Below are 24,933 nucleotides of genomic sequence, written 5' to 3' on the forward strand. Positions count from 1 at the left end.
TCATTTAGAAGTATTAAATAAAGTCTAATTATAAAACTAATTGCAGAACCCCAGGGCTAATTCGCGAGACGAATCTAATGAGGTATATTAATCCATGATTAGCGGATGATTACTATAGCATCATTGTAGCAAATTATGGATTAATTAGGCTCATTAAATTTCTCTCGTGAATTAGCATCCATCTGTGCAAAAAGTTTTGTAATTAGACTTTATTTAATATTTCTAAATGATAAGATTCTCTTTGATGTGATGGGTCTAAAAGTTAGAAGGTAAGAAACGAACACACCCAGTGGCCATTTTGAACACCAGGAATGCAGGTTTCAAGTGCCCAACCCCACTGACGTCCTTAAATCCGGCACTTCTCTGAATCCATTCAAGCTGATTCCACCACGCATCAACCACCGGCTGCTTATCGTTTACACGTGTGGCGTCGTGTGCAGCGTCCAGTTTTGGTCTTGACATCTGAACATGGTTTGTTCGAACAGAGATCACGGCCGCGCGCCTGCACCGTGCGCAGGCGACATCGCCCCCGTGAACCGCCAATCTCAACTGCCCCCTCTCGGCCCACGCGCACGCATAATTTTTGGAGGGAGCGCGCACAAGATCTCTCCGCCCGGGCCGGGGGACGAGACGAGAGGAGACAAATCCAACAGCCCTCGAGATTAACCATCTTCCCCTGTAATCTTCGTCTAAACTAAGCTATAAACGCATCGCCCCGCGTCATTACGAGAGGTTTTCGGAGCCGGGAGATCCCCTAATCCCTTTTCTCTGCCGCCGCGGCAAACCGGTCGGTCCGCTCCGCCGTCGGGCCCCGGGCACGCGCGCGCCGTTCGATTCCTCCCCGTGGGTGGGGGTGGGCGTGACGGTGTCTTGCAGTCCAAGGAGCCGGAGCCGAGCCGAGGGGGCCGGGCGCGGGGCAGCAGCCTTTGACTGCCGCCACCGCGCGGCGGCGTCGCGGGTGCACGCGGCGACGTGTGTCGCCTATATAAGCCCCTCGCCTGCCCCGCCCTCCACCTCACTCGGCTGAGCCACTCGCCGCACCCCCCCCCCACCCGCATAGATGCCCGCGTCCACGGCCGCGGCGGCCGCGATGGCGGCGTCGGGCGAGGGGCCCGGGCCCCTCCTCTTCGATGTCTCCTTCCTGCGGCAGCCGCTCTTCATCCACGGCGTGGGCGCTGGGGCCCACGTCATCCTCGCGCTCGCCGTCGCGGGCCGACTGCTCCTCCGCGGCGGTGGCCGCGCCGCCGCCAAGGACGGGGGCGGCGCCTCCCCACGCCGCGGTGTGCGGGGCGCGTTCCGCTGCTACGGCGCCGCGGCCTGCGCCACGTGGGCGCTGGCGGCGTTCGACGCGCTGCTCGCGGCGTACGCGTGCTACCTGGGCGCGGGCGCCGGATGGTCGCGCGACGCGGCGGTCGAGCTGGCGGACGCGGCCGCGCGCGCGGTGGCGTGGCTGCTGCTGGCGGCGTACATCCAGTTCGGATTCGGGCGGCGGCGAGAGGAGCGTTTCCCGGCGCCGCTCAGGCTCTGGTGGGCGCTCTTCCTGCTGCTCTCCGTGCTCGCCGCCGCCGCCCACGTGGCGACGACCCTCGGCGGGCTTTCCGTGCCCGCGCGCTCGTGGGCGCTAGATGCCGTCTCGGTTGTCGCGGCCGCGGTTCTGCTCTGCGCCGGGTTCTTAGGCGGGAGGGAGGGAGGCGGCTCTGCGGCCGAGGAGCCTCTGCTGAACGACGCGCATGGGACGGCGACGGCGGTCGAGAGTGGCCACAGCGCCGCGGAGGCGTCCAAGTTCACCGGCGCCGGCTTCCTCAGCATGCTCACCTTCTCGTGGATGGGGCCCCTGCTCGCCGTCGGCCACAAGAAGACACTCTGCCTTGATGACGTGCCGGGCCTCGACCCTGGCGACAGCGTGGCCGGCCTGCTCCCGACGTTCGAGGCCAACCTCGAGGCGGTCGCCGGCGACGTCTCCGGCTCCCGCCGGAAGGCCGTCACGGCGTTCAAGCTCACCAAGGCCCTAGTGCGCACCGTGTCGTGGCACGTCGCGGTGACCGCGTTCTACACGCTGGTCTACAACGTCGCCACCTACGTCGGCCCCTACCTCATCGACTCCCTGGTGCAGTACCTCAACGGCGACGAGAGGTACGCGAGCAAGGGGCAGCTCCTTGCCCTCGCCTTCATCGTCGCCAAGGTGTTCGAGTGCCTGTCGCAGCGCCACTGGTTCTTCCGGCTGCAGCAGGCCGGGATACGCGCGCGGTCTGCGCTTGTTGCCGTCGTGTACCAGAAGGGGCTCGCGCTGTCAAGCCAGTCGAGGCAGAGCCGAACCAGCGGTGAGATGATCAACATCATCAGCGTCGACGCCGACCGCGTGGGGATCTTCTCATGGTACATGCACGACCTGTGGCTGGTACCCTTGCAAGTCGGCATGGCGCTGTTCATCCTGTACTCCACCCTCGGGCTCGCTTCGCTCGCCGCGCTCGGCGCCACCGTGGTCGTCATGCTTGCCAATGTGCCTCCGGGGCAAATGCAGGAGAAGTTCCAGCAGAAGCTGATGGACTGCAAGGATGTCAGGATGAAGGCAACGTCCGAGATCCTGCGCAACATGCGGATTCTGAAGCTGCAAGGGTGGGAGATGAAGTTCTTGTCCAAGATCAATGAGCTGAGGAAGACAGAGACAAATTGGCTGAAGAAATACCTCTACACATCCACTTTGGTCACTTTCGTGTTCTGGGGAGCTCCTACCTTTGTTGCTGTGGTGACTTTTGGGGCTTGCATGCTCATGGGGATCCCATTGGAGTCGGGGAAAGTGCTATCTGCACTGGCCACATTCCGCGTGCTGCAGGAACCAATATACAGCCTTCCTGACACGATTTCAATGGTGATTCAGACCAAGGTGTCTCTTGACAGGATAGCATCCTTCCTATGTCTGGAGGAGCTGCCCACTGATGCTGTGCAGAGGCTGCCAAGTGGGAGCTCAGATGTTGCAATTGAGGTCAGGAACGGGTGCTTCTCCTGGGAGGCATCACCACAATTGCCAACGCTGAAGGACCTGAATTTCCAAGCTCGACAAGGCATGCTAATTGCAGTTTGTGGGACAGTTGGCTCCGGCAAATCGAGCTTGCTGTCTTGCATTCTCGGCGAGATTCCAAAGTTATCAGGAGAGGTTAAGATTTGTGGGACGACGGCATATGTCAGCCAGTCAGCATGGATACAGAGCGGCAAAATACAGGACAACATACTGTTTGGCAAGGAGATGGATAATGAGAAGTATGAAAGGGTCCTTGAGTCGTGCTCACTGAAGAAAGACTTGGAAATTTTGCCATTCGGTGACCAGACTGTCATCGGAGAGCGAGGAATCAACCTTAGTGGCGGGCAGAAGCAAAGGATTCAGATAGCCCGCGCTTTGTATCAGGAAGCAGACATCTATTTGTTTGATGATCCATTCAGTGCAGTTGATGCTCATACAGGATCCCACCTTTTCAAGGTACGTGATTCATTATACTTAAGCAGTTAAGCTCCATCTTCTATGTTCAGTAGAAGTTTCTAACCACACTACTAAGTCTGTTACCTGCTTATATTGCAGGAATGCTTGCTTGGGGCTTTGGCTTCAAAAACAGTAGTTTATGTTACGCATCAGATTGAATTTCTACCAGCAGCTGATCTCATTCTGGTGATAATTTTATTGGCATTTTTTATGGATATTGATTGCAATAAGATGTGTCTCCTTACTAGGATCGTAATGTAGGTCATGAAAGATGGGAGAGTAGCACAAGCAGGCAAATACAATGATATACTTGGTTCAGGGGAAGAGTTCATGGAGCTGGTTGGTGCTCACAAGGATGCTCTGACGGCATTGGACGAGATTGATGCCGCGGATGGAAGCAATGAGACCTCTTCGAGAGGCACAGCAAAGCTGACCAAATCACTATCATCGGCCGAGAAGAAAGATAAACAGAACGAAGGGAACAATCAGAGTGGACAGCTGGTGCAGGAAGAAGAAAGGGAGAAAGGCAAAGTTGGATTTTGGGTCTACTGGAAGTACCTCACCTTAGCTTATAAGGGAGCTCTTGTTCCGTTCGTGTTGCTTGCGCAGATACTTTTCCAGGTACTTCAAATTGGGAGCAATTACTGGATGGCTTGGGCTGCACCCGTTTCAAAGGACGTTGAGCCTCCAGTGAGCATGTCAACACTGATATATGTCTATATCACGTTAGCCGTTGGAAGCTCGTTTTGCGTCCTCTTAAGAGCGCTGTTTCTTGTAACAGCTTCATACAAGACAGCAACTCTGTTATTCAACAAGATGCACATGTCCATATTTAGAGCTCCTATGTCATTCTTTGATTCCACTCCGAGTGGGCGCATCTTGAATAGAGTAAGTAATCTGCATGTGACAAATTTCTTAGGTTGAACCTTTTGTTTCTTAGGACCATGCTAACACATGGGCTTGGATTCAAAACTTTTCAGGCTTCAACTGATCAAAGCGAAGTGGACACCAGCATCGCTTACCAGATGGGCTCTGTTGCATTTGCTAGCATACAACTTGTTGGAATTATTGCTGTGATGTCTCAGGTTGCATGGCAGGTCTTTGTTGTTTTCATTCCAGTAGTTGCAGCATGTTTCTGGTATCAGGTACTTTTGCCCATTTTATCCTCCTTGTAGAACTGCACGGTTATATGTATCTAATTACTCATGCCTTTTTGCAGCGATACTACATTGATACAGCCAGGGAGCTGCAAAGGCTAGTAGGTGTTTGCAAAGCTCCTATCATACAGCATTTTGCAGAATCGATAACAGGATCAACTACCATCAGAAGTTTCAGCAAGGAAAATCAGTTTGTAACAGCCAATAGCCATCTAATGGATGCCTATTCTCGACCGAAATTCTACAATGCTGGAGCGAGGGAGTGGCTTTGCTTTCGCCTGGATGTGCTGTCATCTCTTACATTTGCCTTCTCTTTGATATTTTTGATCAATCTGCCACCCGGTATCATCGATCCAGGTATCACATTAATTCTGAACAGTTTCTTTTATTGCACTCAATGGTTGATAAAAATGGTCTGAGTTGAGGTCAGCTTGTAACTAACATTGCGTCCTACCTTCAGGGATTGCTGGTCTTGCAGTCACATATGGGCTTAACCTGAACACGCTCCAAGCATGGGTCGTATGGAACATGTGTAATTTGGAGAACAAGATTATATCAGTAGAGAGAATGCTGCAATATATTAGCATTCCTGAAGAGCCCCCTCTTTCCATGTCAGAAGATAAGTTGGCTCACGACTGGCCAACTCAAGGAGAAATTCAGCTCCGTGACCTGCATGTAAATCCCCTTTTCCTACATCACAATGTTGAGCTGAAGAAGCTGCATGATTTTTCATTGTTAATGAACTCATAGAAATCAAGTCTGGAAAGAAAATAATAATGCTCTCATCAATACATCTACACAAGTCACAATATTAATTAAAAAAGATCAAAGTATAATCATATTTTGGGTGGAACACACTGTTAACGTCTAATTTGACGCAGGTGAAATATGCCCCACAGCTGCCATTTGTTCTCAAGGGACTTACAGTCACCTTCCCTGGAGGCCTGAAGACTGGTATTGTTGGAAGAACAGGAAGTGGCAAATCAACCCTCATACAGGCCCTTTTCCGTATCGTTGACCCAACTATCGGCCAGATACTAATAGATGGCGTAGACATTTGCACCATTGGTCTGCACGATCTGAGATCTAGACTGAGCATCATCCCTCAAGAACCAACCATGTTTGAAGGTACTGTGAGAAGTAACCTTGACCCTCTTGGGGAGTACACCGACGATCAAATCTGGGAGGTAATTTCAACTTTCACATGCTTCATCGCTTGTCAGTTTTTTACACTCCCACAACAACTTTTAGCTAAGTTGCAACATCCATTTGCTACTCTTCAATTACAGGCCTTGGATTGCTGCCAGCTAGGTGATGAGGTTAGGAAGAAGGAGCTGAAGCTTGACTCGCCAGGTCCGATTCCACTTGTTCATTTCTTCCATGCATAATCCCTTTTCCCCTAGTACCATTTTTCCAAAAATGCAGAAAGCTCACATGTTCTGGGTAATATTCTGAACTTTCCTTGCAGTGATAGAGAACGGCGAGAACTGGAGCGTGGGTCAGCGTCAGCTTGTGTGCCTTGGTAGGGTAATCCTGAAACGGAGCAAAATCCTCGTCCTGGACGAAGCCACCGCCTCGGTGGACACCGCAACGGACAACCTGATCCAGAAGACGCTCCGGCAGCAGTTCTCCGAGGCGACGGTCATCACGATCGCGCACAGGATCACGTCCGTCCTCGACAGCGACATGGTCCTGCTCCTCGACAACGGTTAGCACCCACAAACCTCTAAAACTTCTCTTAACGCCACGTCCGCGCTTCTGTTGCGAGGCGTGTGGCCTGACGCCGCGGCTGCCGTTTGCACAGGTGTGGCCGTGGAGCGCGACACGCCGGCCAGGCTGCTGGAGGACAAGTCGTCGCTGTTCGCAAAGCTCGTCGCGGAATACACGATGAGATCGACGCGCACGTAGCCCGCATCGGGCGGGAAAAAAAGGCTTCGTGCCGCTTTCCCCCGCGCCGTTGAGGGTGGCAAGGGCTGACTCGCCGACCATGCCGGCGGATTGTTTACTGGCCGCCGGCCAGGTAGGCAGGCAGGCAGGCTGACTCGTTGATGATGCCGAAAAATTTAATACCGGTCGCGTTAGTGCTAATGCGGAGCTAAGGCCAACCTAATTGCTGTGACGTTGAGGGTTCAGGACTTCAGGAGGTTCAGGAAGGGTGTGGTCAGGTGGTCAGAAAGGGGATGGAAGTAGTGTTGTTCATGTCTGAGCAATCTAGGACATACAGTTCTCTCTCTGAACATTAGAGAAAGAACCGAGCCCAGGGCATCATGTGCTCCGACTTCGGACTAACACAGCCCGGGAATGTTTCAGATATTATTGTAATCCAATATTTTGATGGTCGAATAAAATAGTTAAGCGTCTGCAGGTTGGTGAAGGAAACACATCTGTTGTTATTGCTCCTGGCTACAGCATTCTTTCTGGAAGGCCGTGATGATTCTTTCTGCAAGGCCGTGATGAGAGCAAGCGTGCAGGAAATACGGGGAATGAGCCGCCGTGTAGCTTTCAACAAGGCCCCGTTTAGATCGCTTCCAAATGTTATAATTTTTACACTCTCTCTCCATCACATCAATTTTAGGACACATGCATGGAGCAGTAAATGTATGTAAAAAAAATAACTAATTGCACAGTTTAATTGTACATCACGAGACGAATCTTTTAAGCCTAGTTAGACCATGATTAGATAAAATTTGTCAAATACAAACGAAAACGCTACAGTAGCAAAAAGTTCCAAATATTATACAAATTTGCAATCTAAACGTGGCCCAAGTTTCCGACCTCTTCGAATTGAGAGACGGGCGTCACATTCAAGCGATCCAACCACCAGATGGCATGTGCATTCATGCGCAAAAAGGCTTGCGCGAGGACGCATCACCTCACATTCACACGTTGCCGGCCACGGCCACACCGTGGCCGTGTTGAGATCACAACTTCAGGTTGAGGCCAAAGCTTAAGCAGCAGCAACCAAAGAAAAGGGGCTAGCCAAACTAATGCCAATTGACCCAAGATGCATTGCCGTTTGCAATCAACTTGGGAAGAAGAGCATCCTGGATTCCAAGCGCAGAAGATTCTAGCAACGAATCGTCCAAGGCCACACCTGGTTCTATACTCCAGTATCCAATCCTCACCTTTTGCTACTTGGCGTGTGTTATTGTCATCACGTTTTCTCTGCGCACGGTGGCGCTCTTTCGGTGATCCCTTTTTTTCCTCTCTCCAGAAAGTGACGCCATCATCAACTCCGGCACGGAAAGTCTTGGATTGAATTGCCAAACTGCAGGGATGAATTACACGACAGTACAAGGAAGAATTACACGGCCGTTCTGACACCCTAACAAGAAAGAAGAAGCTGCTACTGCTACTGGTAGTTCTACAACGGGCAGATGGGACGGGCAGGTAAAGATAGTACTACTACATCAGTGAAACAGATGACCAAGAGAGACAGTAGAAAAAAAGAAGAGGAGAGGACGAAAAGGGAAAAGCGTCATCAGCAACAGCAACAGAGCCAGCAAATGTCCTAGCGTAACAGTGGGGGTCAGAGATCAGGCGAGAAAAGTTCACAGCTCCTAGCACGAACCGGCGCCATCAGCTCTTGGTGAAGTGGTGCTTCTTGCCGCCGCCGTCCCCGCCCTTGCCGCCGCCGGCGCCGCCGCCGCTCCTCTTGCTCGCGTGCGCCGTCGTGTTCTTCAGTATCTGCGCGGCAGGAGCACAAGGAGTCAGGACAAGAGGGGAATGTTTCGAACCGAATCGGGGAATCGCCATGGACGGGGAGCGAGGCAGAGAATGGGGAGCGACGCGGCACCTGGCGGAGCGTGTTGTTCTCGTTCTGGAGCGTGGAGACCCGCTGCTCGAGCTCGGCATTGCGGAGCTCGAGGTCCTTGGCCTTCGCCTCCAGCTCCGTCAGGTACGCCTTCTTCCGCTCCCGCGCCTGCTGCGCCGAGACGCGGTTCCGGAGCAGCCGCTTCAGCCGGTTCTGCTCCTTGTCCCCCGCGGTGCGCCCGCGCTTCTTCCCCGCCGCCGGCGGCTGCCCCTGCGCCCCCGTGGCCGCCACCAGCTGCCCCTGCTTGCCGTCCTCCTTGGGGCGCTCGTCCGCGCCCGCACCCGACGAGGCCGACGCCGACGCGCCGCCCATCTCCGGCACCCGCCGTATCTCCTCGTCGCTCTCCACCCCTGCGACATGCAGGCATCAGCTTCAGCTGCCGAATTTAGCTGACGAGAAAAGGAGAGCGCGCACGAAATCTGCGAAGGCCGATGCATAGGCGCGGCACCTACCTCCTTCCCTGAGGTTGTTGGGTGCGGAGCTGGAGGAGCGCTCGCTGCTGGAGGGGAGCGAGCTCGTGGTGCTCGTCTTTGCCTGCTGCTTCTCCTGCTCCTGCTCCTGCGCCGCCATCTTCCTCCTCGACCTCTCTCCCCTCCCAGAACAGATCAAGATCTCCTTGCTCCCGGTCCTCCCACCACCACTCGTCAGGCTCCGCCTCCTCGAGAAAAAAAAATGAAATCTTTGCGCACGCCAGAAGGGACAGAGACAAGGGGGAAGAAAAAGCAGATGCAGATCAGATGAGAGAGAGGGAGGGCGGGGAAGGAGAGAGAGAGAGAGAGAGAGAGAGAGAGAGGAGTCTGTGTGCGGGACGGCGGGGAAGAGGGGGGCAGGGAGAGAAATGGAGGTCGGTGGGGCTGGGGTTTTTGGAGGGACGCCATCCCCGCCGTGTACGGCAACGCCATCCTACGGCCGCGGCGGGGGAAGCGTGGCGCGCCGCGGCACCATACACGCCTCCACCGCATCTGACGGCGACTTCCGGAACGCGTAGCTGCGTGCCCATCCCTCCGATCAAGCCCACTTGTCATGTCCAGCAATCACGCACGCCTTTTCCTCTTTATGCTCGTCGTGTTGGGTGGCACCTAACTTTGATACAGCGTGTGTTCGTTTACTAGGGTCTAAAGTTTAGAGGTGTCATGTCAAAAAGAATCTTATCATTTAAAAGTATTAAATAAAGTCTAATTACAAAACCAATTGCAGAACCTCAGGGCTAATTCGCGAGACGAATCTAATGAGGTATATTAGTCCATGGTCAGCGGATGATTACTGTAGCATCACTGTAGCAAATTATGGATTAATTAGGCTCATTAAATTTGTCTCGCGAATTAGCACCCATCTGTAAAAAAAATTTATAAACATATTTTATTTAATACTTCTAAATAGTAAGATTCTCTTTGATGTGACGGGTCTAAACTTTAGAGGGGAGGAAACGAACGTACCCATAATCGTGTTACCCAAAAACTGCACACAACGATTATGGTGGAACAGTTTAACGACATTTGAATGGATTTCACCTTCAAAATCATGTGAACTACCATCCAATCAGTTCAGAGAATTATGCTCATATGTGGTTCATTATCTTCCCCGTAGGCCGTAGCAATGTTCTTCTCCAATGAAAAGCCTCTAGTTTTGAATTTCGGAGACCTATCAACCTAGTTGTGATGGCAAGGCGGTGGGTGTGATGGCCACCTTAATAGTTAGAGAAGGTGGCTAAGGGAGCAAAGCAACGAGCCTAATTTGCGTGGTGGATCGCATGGTGGTGGCAAGCAAGCGGGGTGGTGGCAAGAAGGATCAAAATGGGGAGTGAGGATTGAGTGTTTTTTAGGCTAAGCCCTTGTATGAGGTGTAAAATTGTATAAGGTGTCATGTTAAGATTATGCTATTCTAGATTTTGCATGATGCATTAGGTCAACTCTATTCTTATACCTTGGACTGTCCTTGCCCTTTGAAAGTTATTCGATATTGCCCTTTGAAAGTTATTCGATATTGTAAGAGAAATTCCTACGTAAAATATGGTAAAAACATTTTTACGAAAATTGTTGTGGCAAAGTTAGATTACAAAACTAAGGGTCTACTCATATTAGGTTAATACCACATTCCGTCACTGTAGTCAAGCACTAAACCTTTTTGTTTGGTCATCATCTATCGGTTGTGATTGGTTGCTTGGCTTAGATCAAGCCTGAATAGAAACTAAGCCAGGCTAGAACAATGCAATCTAGTCGTGTTTGGTTACGTGGGTTAGCTAAGCCTGCATTAGAAAGATCTTGTTTGGTTGCTTGATTTATTTTAGGTACACTCACCTCATTTTTAATAAGGTGAGTTTAAGACACCATTTTCTTGTCAAAATAGTTGTTTGATTGCTCAATTGTGTCCAAATCAAAAAATTAAGGAAAAGACTGAGGATATAAAAAATAATTAACAAAACAACAGGTAAGAAATTGATATTCCAGTAAACTTCTCATGGGTGATACATTTTGTCGAACGGGTGGCATGCACATAGCAATTGCAAATGGTTTGCAATCAAATTAATATTGATCGTGAGCTTCCTAATCCAAGCAAATCCATCTTTTGCCATAGAAAAGTGTGGTAAGCAATGGAAATGAACCAGGCAAACCTCGCCAATAGAACAAATCTGAGAAATTGTAGCTAGTCAACCCTCTTTATCCATGGACACACACCTTTACGTAAAAATAATTTGTGTAAATAAAATATAAGAAAAATCATGAACAATCGTATAGCAGCGTGCTTCTTTTTTTTTTGGCGGGAAAGCGGAACTTTTTACACCATTGATAATTCCTCGAGACACCAATCATTGGCATGGCAATGGGCTATGCTACATAACTTCGAAAAGAATAAGAAATGGAATAACCTACTGACACCGTAGCGACCACGCACGTCGACCAGTTACCACTTACCAGCATCAACTGCTCCTTCCGGGAAGGAAGAATGAAACATGTGCAACCCCAGCATCAGCCACAACAATTAGGTTATGCTCATGAGTTCCGAATAGTGGCAGCCTTCATCCAGTTCGTTGGAAGATCCTTGTCTGAATCATGGGAAAGCAACTTATTCCTGAAGCATGGACCCTGCTTACTTTTTCCTTTTAATTGTTTGCCAAATGACAATCATGGTCTAAGTACAGTACAATCGTAGCCATAACAGATCCGTTTACGCCCAAGTTCTCAATGCACATTCCAGCGGCCCTCAAAAAAAAAAAAGGCCATTCCAATGTTCCATCCAAAAAGACCCCAACCATTTTTTGGCACATGTTTGTACTACTACATTAACGTACAAACAGGAGTATAGAGATGCAAACACCCTGCAAATCCATTCATGGACTAACTCTGTTTGCTGGCAAGGGTAGTATGTAAAACCCAGAATTGTAGAGCTGACAGCCCATCGAAGTCAGCGTCCTATGCTGTAAACAATAAGCCAAAGCAAAATTTCAATGTAATTCTGAACGGAAACTAGCAGTCTTTTTCAGAACAAGGCAAGGGCAGTAGGAGATCCAGCCTGAAAGCAAATCTGCTTCGCAGGAACGCAAGCACGATGAATGTTCAGGGATTAAAATAACACGTCCACGAGACCACGACCAAGATGAGCCAGAAAAACACATACCACAAGCCTTTCTTCAGTAAGAAAAGTTGCAATATTGCAACAATAGTGCAGAGTGAAAAAAGAAAGGTTGATAGAAGAATGAAAAGAGATAGGTAAAATGGGACACACTTCAGGAAAGGAACTTAAAGCGCAAGAAAATAAAGGTACATACTAGAAGAAGGATGGATTGTGGTTGTGGATATCCTGCTTGGCCTTTCAAGCAATTAGTTCACTGAGAGTGACCACATTAAGTACCAGAAAACTCGAGAATATGCAGGAAGGTCAACAAGCTGGTTACATGGCCCGGAAGAGGATATTGGTGACAGCGACCTCAGAAAAGACAATGCACTGCTAATTGTATGTAACTTGATGATCCTATTCCTATTTGGTCAACATGAAAAATATTATTTTTCTCTAAAAATGATTGCTTTTATATAAAGTGGATACACCATACACGAGGTTAAATATTATGAAGAGTTAAATGACCAAAAAAAAGTGTGTAATGGTCAAATCAAATCTCTAGATTTTATTTAGCTCGACTTCAGACCAAAAGGCCGAAATAGCTGCAGTACCAAGACTACTGAACCTTGAACTCAGCCTTATTGCTGTTAGAATTACCATCTAATTGTGCTTACTATGAAAAAACTCATCAAATAATTACTACTACCAAGCAATTAATTTTCCTCTGCCGTAGGTGATTATTGTATTTGACTGATTAGCTATTTCAGACTTCAAACCTAGAAACAAATATAATTGGTTATCATCATCAGAGAAACAAACACCACAGAAAATTCATATACTAGGAATAGGATACGGGCATACGGTCCATCTCCCCGGCAACCAGAGGCAAAGTGAAGTGCATCAGGCCAACCTGTCCACCTGGAAACCACTAATGGATAGCCTTTTTACTAGTGGAAATTCCATTCATACGGTTCAGTCGTGTGCCCACACTCTTCTACCAGTTCATGTCGTGTCTGAATTTTAAAAAAAAAAGCTGCGAGGCCTTCAAGGGTTTCCTAGATACGCCAACAGAAGAGAAGAATGATGAACAAAAGTGAGACATACAGAAGAAAACGTCACTATAACACAATCGTGTTCAATGTACAAATAATGCAACATCAGGTGCTTGTGCCACTTGAGAGCATTTGAGCAGCAGAAGCCAAGATGATGAGATCAATTATGCTGTGGGGGACAATAGCCTTCAGTTTGCTTTTGCGTAGCAATTCTTCCAATCATTGTTTAAGCAATAATTGAGACAGATAAACTACCAAGCAGCACATCCATGACCCAACTCCTGCCTCCTGGACAATCAACCAGTGGATGTCCTGATCTACCGATCGATATTCGGATTTCTCATAATGATCTTATAAGGCATTTTGCCGCTTAGAAACTCAATGTCTCAACCAACAAAGGGAACTAGGCTACCAGACCAAAAGGTGCAACTTCTTTCATTAACACGGAAAAGATTTAATATGTCCTAAAGAATCAATCAAGATCATGAAATGGATTTGTTCTAACAGAAAAGATACGATGCTGCAGCATACCAGGCAAAGATAAATGACTTCTTTTTTCACATGTGTTGAGTAACCAACAATACTCTGTTGGTCTTGGATGTGCACCGATCTTGAGATAAAAGAAGAGCACCATGTTCATGTAGAAGGCGTAGAAACAAGGTCAAGCAAGAGCATCATGTATTTATGTTCATGTACATGGGCGTGTAGCCGTTTACATATATATACTGTATGCTACAAAGAGATGCACATACTCTATCATGTACATGATGAAAGACAGTCACTCAAGAATACAGTTTCCTGTATTCAAGAATATAGGAAGGAGGAGAAGCTCACAACCTGTCCAAACTACAATTGTACATCTCATATTCTAGCATCCACACATGACTTGAACTTCTGCAGGCTCAAGAGAAACTGACTGATAGACTTGAAGAATTTACATCACCTTAGTACCTTCGGGGCTTGGATGGCTCTGAAGCTCCAGCCTTCCTGAAGATCCCACAGAAGATGCAGCCAGGAACCTTGGGTGAAGGCGGGTCCAGAGCTGGGGCTACACGCCGGGTATGGAACCCCTGGTTGCCGTCGTCGTTGCGTCGCCGCCTGTGCTCCGCGCCGTCGTTGCGCCTGCGCTGCAGGAGCCCAACTGAGCCGACGCTGCGGGAGTGCCTGAGCTCCTTGAACTCCGTGGCTCCACCCTCTGGCTCCCCCTGGTAGCCGTCCTTTGAAGACATGAGCCTCTCGTCCCAGACCAGGCCTGAGGAGCCGGACCTCCTGAAAGTTTGTGAAGATCGCTGCAGCCCTGCCATGGTTACTCAGTTACTCGCCTCTGTGGTCTGGTTTGTGACTGGAGGTGTCTGTCTGTGTGTATGGTGTGCAATGGAGGAGGAGGAAGAAGAAAGAATGGTAAGGCCGTGGCTGAATAAGAAATCCACAAATGGGTGAGAACGAGGCAGAGTGCAGAGATAGGGGGCCCGATGATGGCGACGCGCAGGATTAGGAAGGTTAGGGAGGTTTGTCTGCACTCTGAACTGACATCACGCCATGAGTTAAACCAAGACAAACCATCCACTGCGTATTCTAATCTATGGTTGCGTTACCCCGGACTTAGGGTTCTAAACTTCTAATCTACTCAAGCGCTGACGGAAGATCAGCCCAATGTATCAACCACGGCAACTACTGAATACTGATATGGGTTGTAATGAGGCAATAATGCCATTTGTTCATTCATGATTCTTAACTCGTCGGCCATGGCCGTCAACATCAGCGCAGCAGCGATCCACGTTAGCAGCTCAGCTCTGCACGTTGACGCATAAAAGAGCAAACCTCTCTCCACGATCGATCCACAACAAAGACACGGCGAAACCTCAGCCTATGTTTTTTTGTTACTGCTTTTCTTGTTCTTCAGAAAGAGGTTCAACCGTTCAACTCAATCAACATCCGATCACACAGCAATCGATGTCGAAGTGAAAGGCAAAGCCAGGACGCCAGAAATAATAGTAAATAGTGGCCTGACCGGCGGCCAAAAGAGCCGTGTGGCGAGCAGTTCCCGGCAGAGCGCGAACAGCAAAAGACCAAAGCCTCTGCTACCCGGCGCACCGGCTGGTGGGGAACCGGTGCGGCCGTGCGGGCTGCCCGGGGTGTGTTCGCTTTGCGGCGGCGCCGCTCCGTAGGGAGGCGAGGAAGAAGGCGACGCCACGCGCGTGGCTGCCAGGCGAGTGGTACGCCGAGCGCGCGGTGCACGTGACCAAGCCGAACTCAAACCCCGGCGGCAACAGGCCATCGGCAGAGCGATGTCAAGCTGCAACATCTTGGTCACAATGCTTTTTTTTTCCTTTGATGGAACAGGAGCGGGATCTTGGTCACAATGTGAAGGAAACCGCGCTTGCCTTCTCTAAACCGAGTTGCATGACTCATGCTATTGCGTTAAATAACAAAAGTTCTTGGATCGGAATGCAAGAGAAGCAACTGTCGAGTAACAGAACTGTGTAGCTTTATCTGAAGTGCCAAACACAGTACCGGATTTTGTATTCGTAAACATCGCACGCACGCGCAGGGACACGCCACCCGCAGAAATAACGCCCATCTTCAGCTCGACGCTCAACTTCCAGCTAGCTCAAAACCTAGAATCCTTGGACGAACATTATTCAGAGGCAAGTTCTGAACCAAATGACGCGCGAAACAAAAGGTTCAGGTGCGTTTATTCACTGCCGGCGCAGCAGGTATGTCAGCGGAATCTACTGTCCTCTCAGAACTTGTATACCATCTCTGCCGTGTATCCTAAATCTTTCAGAAGGCCAGACACCTGCACAGCACGGAAAACCGAAACATTAAAGAAACAATAACATGTTCACGAAATGAAATGGACAGTACAAGGAGTCAAGGATAAACGAAAGGCAAGCTCTACTAGTCTAGTGGACCATGCCGCACTAGTTTATAATCCAGGTGTTGATAGTTTTAGGGAACACTCCCCTGGACCTATTCTTGGGAAGGAAAAGGGGTTATCAGTATGCCTAACAGTTATCCTACTTCCAGTCTTTCTTCAATTAAGAAACATTGAATTATAAGGTTCGCAACTCACTATCAGAATGATAATATAAATAACAAAATAAATCCACAATACCTCGCCCTGAGATCTATCCTTTGCCTTGTCCCCAGAGATGTGATTCATCATTCCTGGTGGACCACAAACCTGGCAAAACAAAAAACATGAAACAGACGGTGTTCCTCAATTAACCAAAAGTAATAAAGAAACTAATGACACCAAGAAATGAAGACAATATTGGCAATCATCATGACCAAGCTTACAGGAATAAAACTGATCAAATATAAGTGAAAACACAAATATTCAGAAGAAACTCTGAGCAGATTTGTCATGAGCTACTCACAAGGATCAGTGAATCCTCCCCTGGGCCTGGCAAACCTTTCAAAACCATGTCCTTCGATACAAAACCAACACCACCCCTCCAGTCACTTGATGGCTTATCAACTGTATAGAACACCTGAGATTTTGCAAGGATAATATCATGCTCAAGGAAAACCATAATCCAGGTTTTGATGGACAAATCACTGCAATACAAACCTTGAAGTTAGGATAGCTACTGGCAAGTCTATCCAGTTCCCTTTTGAGCAAGATATCGTCTGGCGACACGTTGGCATAAATTAAGGAGACCTATATAAGAATAATAAACAAACCAAACAAACATAAAATTATAATCCATAAGGGAAAGGTGTAATCCACGATGAAACTATTGTTGTTGAGAATATTGCATGAAAATAAAGACATAAATCAGTTCTGGCCTCCGGCAGAATGCCTATTTGAGGCATTATGTGAATATTGTTGAGGGGAAAATATTTGTTTTCATTCTCAAAACAAAACTTTCTCAGAAAGATGCCAAAGCGCTACCTAATGCATGAAAAAGAGCCAGTTTTGAAGAATCTTCAGAATTTTGTGATCATAACTTACCTGAGTTTTGTCATCAGGATTTTTTAGGATAGCCCTGACAACCTGCAGCATTGGTGTGATACCAGTACCACCAGCAATCTGGAAGCAAAGATATAAACAATATTTAGTAGCTGCCATATGAAATACATGAATAATTAAATAAAAAAGGGTACATCCTGTGCTGGAAATACATGAATAATTAACATAAATAATTCATCTGCCATTTCCTTGTAGCCTTGTGGGGATGAATCGAAAGGTAGACTACTTGTCAAGTTTAGGCTATCTTACCATGCCAATCTGTTTTTTCATGTTCGGGCTATATCTGAGCTTCTCAATTGGCCTAACAAAAACATAAATGCTTCAGTGACAAGTGGCAGTAGTGCATAGAGGAAGCTAAGGATATTTTTTAAAGAAAATCGTGTTTCTTTACCCTTTGACTTCAACAACATCTCCTGGCTTCAAACTTGCAAAGTACTGGCTCATTTTCCCGTCAGGATAAACCTGTACATAGCACAATTAGCAAAAATAAAAAATAAAAAGCATAATATGCAAGGTATTGCCTTTGAACAGAAATCAAATGCCTGAGACCTCTATCCTACTATTCTTGATTCCATTTTCAAGACCAACTTTATTTGGAACTCCAGTGATCTCCAGGGCAACAAAAGATTCTGGAATTTATACACAGGATTATGTGGGTACCTTGATCAATAGGTCAAAATATCCTTTAGAATCTGGATCAGAGATAGGCGTGTACCTGCAAAAGAACAGGATAAAATACTGATTTAAATCTGATTGAAGAATAATACTATTTTGTGTCCTTAACTACAAATATCCTAAACTGGTGATCAGCTTCTGTTTATGCTTATTCCTAGTTTGTGTTAATGCTTTACAAATTACAAGAAATGAAGTTCCAAGAGGATGTTCATGTTGATGGCACTTAAAACATGCTAATTGTATGCTGGACTCCACCATGCATTTGATTCAGTTGGCACAGAACTTACGGGCGAATAACATATTTTCTTCTTCCCTCCACTTCCGCACCAATAGGAGCCCTGCAGTGAGTTCATTTCTAGTAGTCAACACACAGGATAGAAACTAGCTCATAGCTATCAGGATAAAGAAATAATGATGCTTTAAGGGAAACAGAGGAGAGGAAGGCTCAATGGACAGCTAAAGTGTGTACAAATAGTCTCTACAAGGCAATCCAGCCTTCTTTACTCTATAGAGTTTACTAAAAAAATTTCGGTGAACATGAACAGACAACAGAGAACATCAACCTTATTTGAGTAACACAAATAATATTTTGCTTTGCACAACTGTTAGCGAGAACACTGACTGAAATTAAGATAATGAATAACATCATCGCATATATAAAGTTGAAAGGGAGAAGGCATGATAAGCATGATTTCATTCAGAATTTATACAAAGTGGTTCTCCTATCTAAGAAATCAAACCCTTGCAATTGGAGAAGATACCTTGTGATGAGACATGAGGCAACATCAAGGCCCAGCTTAGTATTTGGGTCAAATGAAAATCTGCAAGATCAGATTACTTGCATAAGCTTAGCATTGGCAAACAAACTTGATCAAGTGTAAATAAAGAAGAAACCAGTAAGATGGTCATGAGAATATGATGGTGAATGCAATAATCAACACCTAGAAATATAGCATTGCAATATACTACACAAGGTTACAAGATAATTCACGTGGTGACTGCAAGACCATCTATCCTGTCAGACACCAAGATAAGGAAGTTGCAGAAAAGAAGTATTTCTGCAGTAGTGTAATCCAAGCAGAAGTTCTGCAATCATTACCTGAATAATTGTGAGTTGTGGCTAACTTTGGCCTTCTCTTGGAGTTTGAACTCCAACCACTTATCAGGGTTTAGTGCTGAAATACAAGATGATTTTCCATAAAAAACAAATAAACACCACAATGATCATGTAAGCATGAGGAAAGCAAAGTTCATACAGAATATGCTGAATTATCAAAATTCCATAACCATAGAATTAATTCAAAATTCCATGACCATAGAACTGCTTCAAATAAAAAGGTTAAAAACTACAGGTTGGCATCTGTAATGAAGGATTCTTTCATTCCGCATCAACTTTTTCATGGTAATATGTAATATGGAGCAACATTTGGACACAGATTTCACTATTCAGCCAGATAAATAATCAGAATACGCGAAACATGCACAGAAGTCCACAACAGGATGCTTAAACAGATGTAAACTCATCAACTTGAGACTATGTGCTAATGCACAGAGTTACACCATAACAATTAGACAATGGTATGCCTCTAGCAGCACATTTAGCCATCGTTCAGAACAACAATCATCGTGCTCAAGCTCAACTACTGCTTGAAAGTTCCAACCCCAGGAAATTCATCTAAAATTCTTAAGTTCCATATTAGAAACAATGTGAAATCCAGGGGCAAACATCATCTTCAGCTCACACAACCACGCGCCAAATTGAACTAATTTCATAGGCAGATGCATGTAAATTTGATCAAACCACACATCCACGAAACCTAGATCGGAGTAAATTCGGGAAGGAAGGAGATAGCTCACCGACTTTCTCACCGGCTTCCTCGCCCTTCTCCAGGTGCGCCTGCAATCATCCGGCACCGTGAGCCCAACGAAAAGAAAAAGGCATCACCTCACATTCAGCAGTGGCTAGGGATGGAGGAAACAGAGAACGAAATGGGGACAGCGGGCAGTTCTCGGTCTCGTACAACGGTAGGGGAAGACGACGCGTAGAAGAGCGCGGCTCCACCGCAGGCGGCGACGGCGGCCCCCAGCGGGACGCGGCCGCGGTGGGTCCCGGCGAGCCTACGCAGCAGCAGCGCCGCCATGGCGATTGGCGAGGGAGGCGAGAGGACTCGTCGAGTGATCCGATCTGATGGGAGCGGAAGCGGACCAGCTGGGGTTTTTCCACACACACACACACCGGCGCTGCTTTGTTGGTGGTTTTACAGATGGCGAAATTAGAGCGGAGGGTGAGAGTGATGCCCCGGCGCTAAAGTACTCGCGCTGATGCAACAGAAGGTCAGAACCACACTGATAGCCACCTCGGTTTCAGTTTAGCCTTCCACGCTCTTGAGAAGGCTAGAAGGCTACAATGTAATTTACGAAATCTATAGGAATATAAATGATAATAAAACTATTTTAAATCTTTAAAGTACCATAAATATTAAAGAACTATTAATAGAAAAAATATCAAACAATTATCTTGAGACCATTAAATCTTTAAGATTCGTACTGACATAGACCCTAATAAGACCATTCTTAGCACGCTTGCATATCTTTCTCTCAACACAATCGCGCCGTCATCACTCCTCTTTATCTCTTCCTAGTACAACTGCGCCGCCATCGCTCCTTCTCTTTACCTCTTCCTAGCACAATCGCGCTGCCATCGATCATCTCTTCCCCTCTTCCTAACACAACCGCGCCACCATCGCTCCTTCTATGTCCCTCTTCCTAGCACAACTACGCCGCCATCGCTCCTTCTCTCCCTCTCTTCCTAGCACAATCGTGCCGCCATCGCTCTTCTCTCCCTCAGTTCCTAGCACAATCATGCCGCCATCGCTCCTTCTCTTCCTCTCTTCCTACTACCACAACCGCGCCGCCATCACTCTTTCTCTTTCCCTTTTCCTAACACCACCACGCCGCCATCACTTCTTTTCTTCTCTTCTTCCTAACTGCCATTGCTTCTTCTCTTCTCCCTCTTTCTTAGGTTCGGCCATCGCTCTTTTTCTTCCTCCTCTTGCTTATTTGCCGCCACCACCAACTCTTATTGCTATGGTTGTCGCATCTGCCTTCCTCTTCTCGCAGTTTCATCATGCTCTCGGTGTTAGGATGAATCGAAGGGAACCATAATAAAAAGCTCCAGAAAGGCATGCAATTTTCGGTTAAATTTCATACTCGATCTGTGATATGTTCTTGCTGATAATAGTACCTTTTTCTTAGATAATACTTTCCTTTTACTGTTTGTCTAAGAGTTGCCTAGTTATGGCTGGTTTAAGTTAAGAACTTGACTCCAAATCAAATAGACAAAATATAGACCTAGCAAGTATTGATGCGTTACTATGCATGATTAGCTGATATAGATAGGCTGGCAAGCATAATGGAGTTCTCTTTTAGAAAGGTGATGTGTGCATGAATGCATGGTGTGTTACTGCTTGCTTCCTATTTTTCACTATGCTGAGCAAAACCTAGAAACATATCTTTTTTATTGGAGAAACATCTTTTCTATAAAACAACAATCACATTTTGTGCCACATGGAGCAACTCCAAAGGTGTAACCTGTAAAGCATCTATATAAAAATGGCGAACATATAAGCTCATGCTAGAAAATGACCAGATTATCCATTAACCTGAGAACGTTGCTCACATTGAACTCTGAATAAAGAACTACGTTCAACAGTATATAACAAAGTTGGCGATACATTACTTTTACATATTGATTATCCTACCAACCAAACCCACCCTTCCTCGTATGAGATCACATATTCTAAGATTAATCTTATAAAATTTTAAACATCATAAAAGTAAGAATAATGTCTTTTTCACAAACCATAGCATCTAAAGTTGTTTTTCATAATACAAAAGCTGTAGGACAATCAGAGCACCATCACACAGTAGGACCGAATTGGTGAAACCATAACAAAGAAGCATGGAGTAGGAAGAAACCATCACAAAAGAGACATCTAGGGAGTACTCCACACAGATTGCAGGTCCATGACCTTTGGAAAGCCTGAAATTCAGAACAGCAACGAACAATTGTGCTTTGGATAGAGGAGGAATACACAAGGACCTGCTAGTGAAAGAAAAATCTTCAGGATGTAGGTTGCTTACTCGGGCCAATAAATCGATGAGGCAACTATAAACAAGAAACAGGCTGAATCCACCCAACAAGAAAATAGAAATACTGATACATACCTGCAGCTTCGAGAAGATGATCCTTCACAATCGATGAGCTCGATTGGTGTGCTGCTTAGTGCTCCCCATTGACAATGGTTGAACGGCAGCACTGGCTTGCTTCCTGGTAGCTTTCAATAGAAGTGCAGCCAATGAATTTATTAGCACTCCTTGAGAAACAAAAATTTATCAGGTTCATTTCATTCACTGGAGTTCTATTATGCTTCTACCACTCTGATCAAATGAATTTGTCAGATCCTTGGGATATTAAAATCTGTCAGTTGAAAGCTTTGTCAGATGGAGAAAATCGAAAATGCTTTACTCTTCAAATTCATTATTGAAACAAATTCAGATCTCAAATAATATCTGAACTTTGCTTTCTTACCAGCAAAAGATCTAAAAGCTCAAAAGAACATCAATGCTTATATGTACAGAACGTAATCATTTTTTTTATTCATCAAGTGAAATAACTTCCAAAGCAATTCAGCGGCATGTAGATGTTTCCAAGTTTCAACTGACTGATTCAACTAATCAAGTGGAAACATTTAACTGAACAATTAGCCTGCTGTAAAGGGAAAGATCAGGGAGAACTAATCTGGATTGGCAGGCTGAGGATCGAATATTAATTCCGTTTGCCTAATTTCTTTAAGCAAAACAGACTAAGCCGAAAGTGCAAACTGAAACAGACACCTATGGCCAGGCTGCTAGGGATTTGACACTGAGTCACCGACTTGATAACAAGAAACAAACAAACCTGCCCATGATCAGGTGCTTCCTCTACAAAGCAAGGCATCATTTATAATTAAGTTAGCACAGCCACTGCTCCATCATATCCATTGCCTTGCTTGCAAAATTGTATATTTAATTCGCTATTCCCAGCTCCACTTTTTTCATGGGCAGCTTGTATTCAAGTTTCAACCACTAAGCAGCACGTGTTTCTAGTGTTAACCAAAGTTTTGCAACGACCAATTGATACGTCTAGGGACTCACTGTGGGTGCTAATAATAGTTAATCAAATGGGGAGCACGGCTGATCCATCCATAAGCAGCACACTAGATCACTGAGAGGTAGCATTCACACGGTATAGTGAAAAAAAATCAAAAGGAGAACCATGACTTCAATTAAACAGATTTGAGCTACTAATGTTAATCTCAATCAGCCATATATGAAACAAAATCTGCAGTTCATCAAACGTTTGTATTCAGAAAATTCAGAACCAAATCATTAGCAGTGCATGCTTGACAAACAATCGCTAGATTTTGCAGGACAGGAAACAATCGCGAGATTTTAAGAGAGTAAACATGATTGATCCGTGGAGCAGAGCCGCGGGGCACGCGTAGAATTGGCGGAGCGAGGAGGCGGAGTCCCCGGGTGGACCCAAGGGTTAGCAACGCGAATATGTTGGTGATAGAGAATAGAAATCATGGCAGAAATGCAGGTTCGATCGGACACGGATTACATGCACGGATACAACAGCAAACGAGATACAATTAAGCACAGCATCAATGGCAGCATTGTTCAGTTCAGCATGTCAGATAGATTGCCCAGTTGTCACGGTGATCAACGGCGGCAGCACGTAGACATGGCGGGTGCGGCGGGTAGGGGGACGCCCGGTGAGCGCTCAGTCCTCCTCCGGCCAGTCGCCGTAGATGCCGCTCGTCTTCTTGCGGCTCAGAAGCTCCAGTCGGCTGAACTTGCACCCGTCCTCCCCGGCCGCGGCGGCGGGAGCAGATGGGAACGCCCTCGCGGCCGGTGCGTAGCTGTTGGTGCTGCTGCTGCTGCCCCGGGGCCCCGGCGCGTACGCCACCCTTGCAAGCGGCGGCGCGTTCCTCAGCGCGTGCTCCACCGACCTTGGCCCCCCAGGGTAGCGCATCTCTGCGCGAGAATACGAAGACGAGGAAGAAAGATGAGAGCCGCGATCCGCGAGATCCGGGCACGATCGGCCGCCATGCACACGTACAGGGCGAGCTGGAGCGCGTACCTGCTACCTCCGCCGCCGAGGCGTGCGCGTAGGAGCACCGGTCCCCGAAGTGGCAGGTCCCTCTGTCCCTGAACTCGAAGCAGACCTTGCCGTAGTACACGCCGTAGGGGGCGTCGGCGCCGGATGGCGGCGGCGGCGGAGGAGTCGGCGGCGGCGGCGGCGTCCTCCGCTTGAGGATGAGCCCCGGCGGCACGTGCAGCGGCGGGCGCAGCTCGGCTTGGCCGTGCGCGAAGGTGCACCCGTCCTCGTACGCGCACTTGCCGCCCGCCTCGAACTTCTCGCACAGCCTCGTCTTGTAGAACACCTTCTCCGGCGGCTCCGCGTGCTGATCCCCGAAAACCCCCGCCCCCTGGAAGTTCTGCTGCTGCTGCTCCCGCTCCCGCTGGTGGCGGGCGTGCTGGGGCGCCGCCGACCCCGCGGGCAGCACGATCACCCCGTCCGGCGACTCCTCCCAGCGGCTAACCCCGAAACCAGCGGCGGCGGCGGCATCCCTCTTCATGCTGGCCTCACCCCGCACCCCACCAAACCCTACCCCTAGCGCCGGTAGCGTGACCCGAGCAGCCGCCGGGCGGACACAGGCCGTAGATTTAAGGCGAGGGGCGACGAGGTGACGGCCCGGGCGTGCCGAGCCGAGGCCAAGGCGGCAGGCAGTGGCGAATTGGGGGCCCGGCGCGGCGCTGCCCGTGGCAGCCGGGATCGGGTCCGAAGGGGACAAGCCGCCGGCTGCTGGCTCCAGACTGGACGCGACCGCCCGGCCGGATCGGCATTTGGGTCGGGGGCCCTGCGCCGCTCGGGCTCGATCAGACGCGGCGCGAGGCATGCCGGAAACGGAAACGCCTGCGTCGAATTCCGCGCGAGCCGCGTGCCCGTGGCGGCGTGGGGAAGCCGGGAAGGTGGTGCTGCTGCGCTGGCGTGCTGCGCTGCGCCTCCTCGTGGCTGCCTGCGTCGTGGGCGTCGTCGGTGGGCTGCTGGCTTCGGCCTAGCCGTGGACTAGGGTTGGTTGGTTCGTGCAGGTTGGGCTGCATGTGGGCCGTTAGGT

At 48.1% G+C, this 24,933-nt stretch overlaps 5 protein-coding genes across 6 annotated transcripts; 1 reads left to right on the forward strand and 4 right to left on the reverse strand.

The window, feature by feature from the left end:
- Positions 1 to 406: 406 nt before the first annotated feature.
- On the forward strand, positions 407 to 7,011 carry LOC112892194 (ABC transporter C family member 3-like). The gene is made up of 10 exons (XM_025959320.1): positions 407 to 3,475; positions 3,575 to 3,661; positions 3,737 to 4,363; positions 4,456 to 4,620; positions 4,695 to 4,989; positions 5,093 to 5,307; positions 5,514 to 5,819; positions 5,922 to 5,985; positions 6,101 to 6,340; positions 6,437 to 7,011. The coding sequence occupies exons 1-10, from the start codon at positions 1,061 to 1,063 to the stop codon at positions 6,538 to 6,540; spliced, it is 4,518 nt and encodes a 1,505-aa protein (XP_025815105.1). The 5' UTR covers positions 407 to 1,060; the 3' UTR covers positions 6,541 to 7,011.
- An 824-nt stretch (positions 7,012 to 7,835) lies between these two features.
- LOC112892195 (transcription factor HY5-like) lies at positions 7,836 to 9,267 on the reverse strand. Of its 2 annotated transcripts, XM_025959323.1 has the most exons (4): positions 8,899 to 9,267; positions 8,429 to 8,796; positions 8,204 to 8,319; positions 7,836 to 7,900 (listed from the first exon to the last, which is right to left on the reverse strand). In XM_025959323.1, the coding sequence occupies exons 1-3, from the start codon at positions 9,014 to 9,016 to the stop codon at positions 8,212 to 8,214; spliced, it is 594 nt and encodes a 197-aa protein (XP_025815108.1). In that variant the 5' UTR covers positions 9,017 to 9,267; the 3' UTR covers positions 7,836 to 7,900; positions 8,204 to 8,211. The 2 variants fall into 2 exon arrangements, with proteins under 2 accessions (XP_025815108.1, XP_025815107.1); XM_025959322.1 differs by lacking the exon at positions 7,836 to 7,900 and having other exon boundaries at positions 7,937 to 8,319; positions 8,899 to 9,266.
- Positions 9,268 to 13,705: 4,438 nt separating this feature from the next.
- LOC112894010 (MAPK kinase substrate protein At1g80180-like) lies at positions 13,706 to 14,547 on the reverse strand. The gene has a single exon (XM_025961565.1). It carries the CDS (start codon positions 14,355 to 14,357, stop codon positions 13,998 to 14,000), a length of 360 nt encoding a protein of 119 aa, XP_025817350.1. The 5' UTR covers positions 14,358 to 14,547; the 3' UTR covers positions 13,706 to 13,997.
- Positions 14,548 to 15,508: 961 nt separating this feature from the next.
- LOC112893633 (NADH-cytochrome b5 reductase-like protein) lies at positions 15,509 to 19,972 on the reverse strand. Its single transcript, XM_025961063.1, has 13 exons — positions 19,729 to 19,972; positions 19,565 to 19,604; positions 18,807 to 18,882; positions 18,469 to 18,528; positions 17,995 to 18,045; positions 17,693 to 17,747; positions 17,424 to 17,494; positions 17,282 to 17,333; positions 17,015 to 17,092; positions 16,631 to 16,720; positions 16,437 to 16,550; positions 16,172 to 16,240; positions 15,509 to 15,853 (listed from the first exon to the last, which is right to left on the reverse strand). The coding sequence occupies exons 1-13, from the start codon at positions 19,846 to 19,848 to the stop codon at positions 15,797 to 15,799; spliced, it is 933 nt and encodes a 310-aa protein (XP_025816848.1). The 5' UTR covers positions 19,849 to 19,972; the 3' UTR covers positions 15,509 to 15,796.
- A 3,374-nt stretch (positions 19,973 to 23,346) lies between these two features.
- Positions 23,347 to 24,687, reverse strand: LOC112895658 (zinc finger CCCH domain-containing protein 1-like). The gene is made up of 2 exons (XM_025963639.1): positions 23,895 to 24,687; positions 23,347 to 23,788 (listed from the first exon to the last, which is right to left on the reverse strand). The coding sequence occupies exons 1-2, from the start codon at positions 24,391 to 24,393 to the stop codon at positions 23,535 to 23,537; spliced, it is 753 nt and encodes a 250-aa protein (XP_025819424.1). The 5' UTR covers positions 24,394 to 24,687; the 3' UTR covers positions 23,347 to 23,534.
- Positions 24,688 to 24,933: the final 246 nt, after the last annotated feature.

The sequence above is a fragment of the Panicum hallii genome, chromosome 5, assembly GCF_002211085.1.
Source record: "Panicum hallii strain FIL2 chromosome 5, PHallii_v3.1, whole genome shotgun sequence".
Lineage (NCBI taxonomy): Eukaryota > Viridiplantae > Streptophyta > Magnoliopsida > Poales > Poaceae > Panicum > Panicum hallii.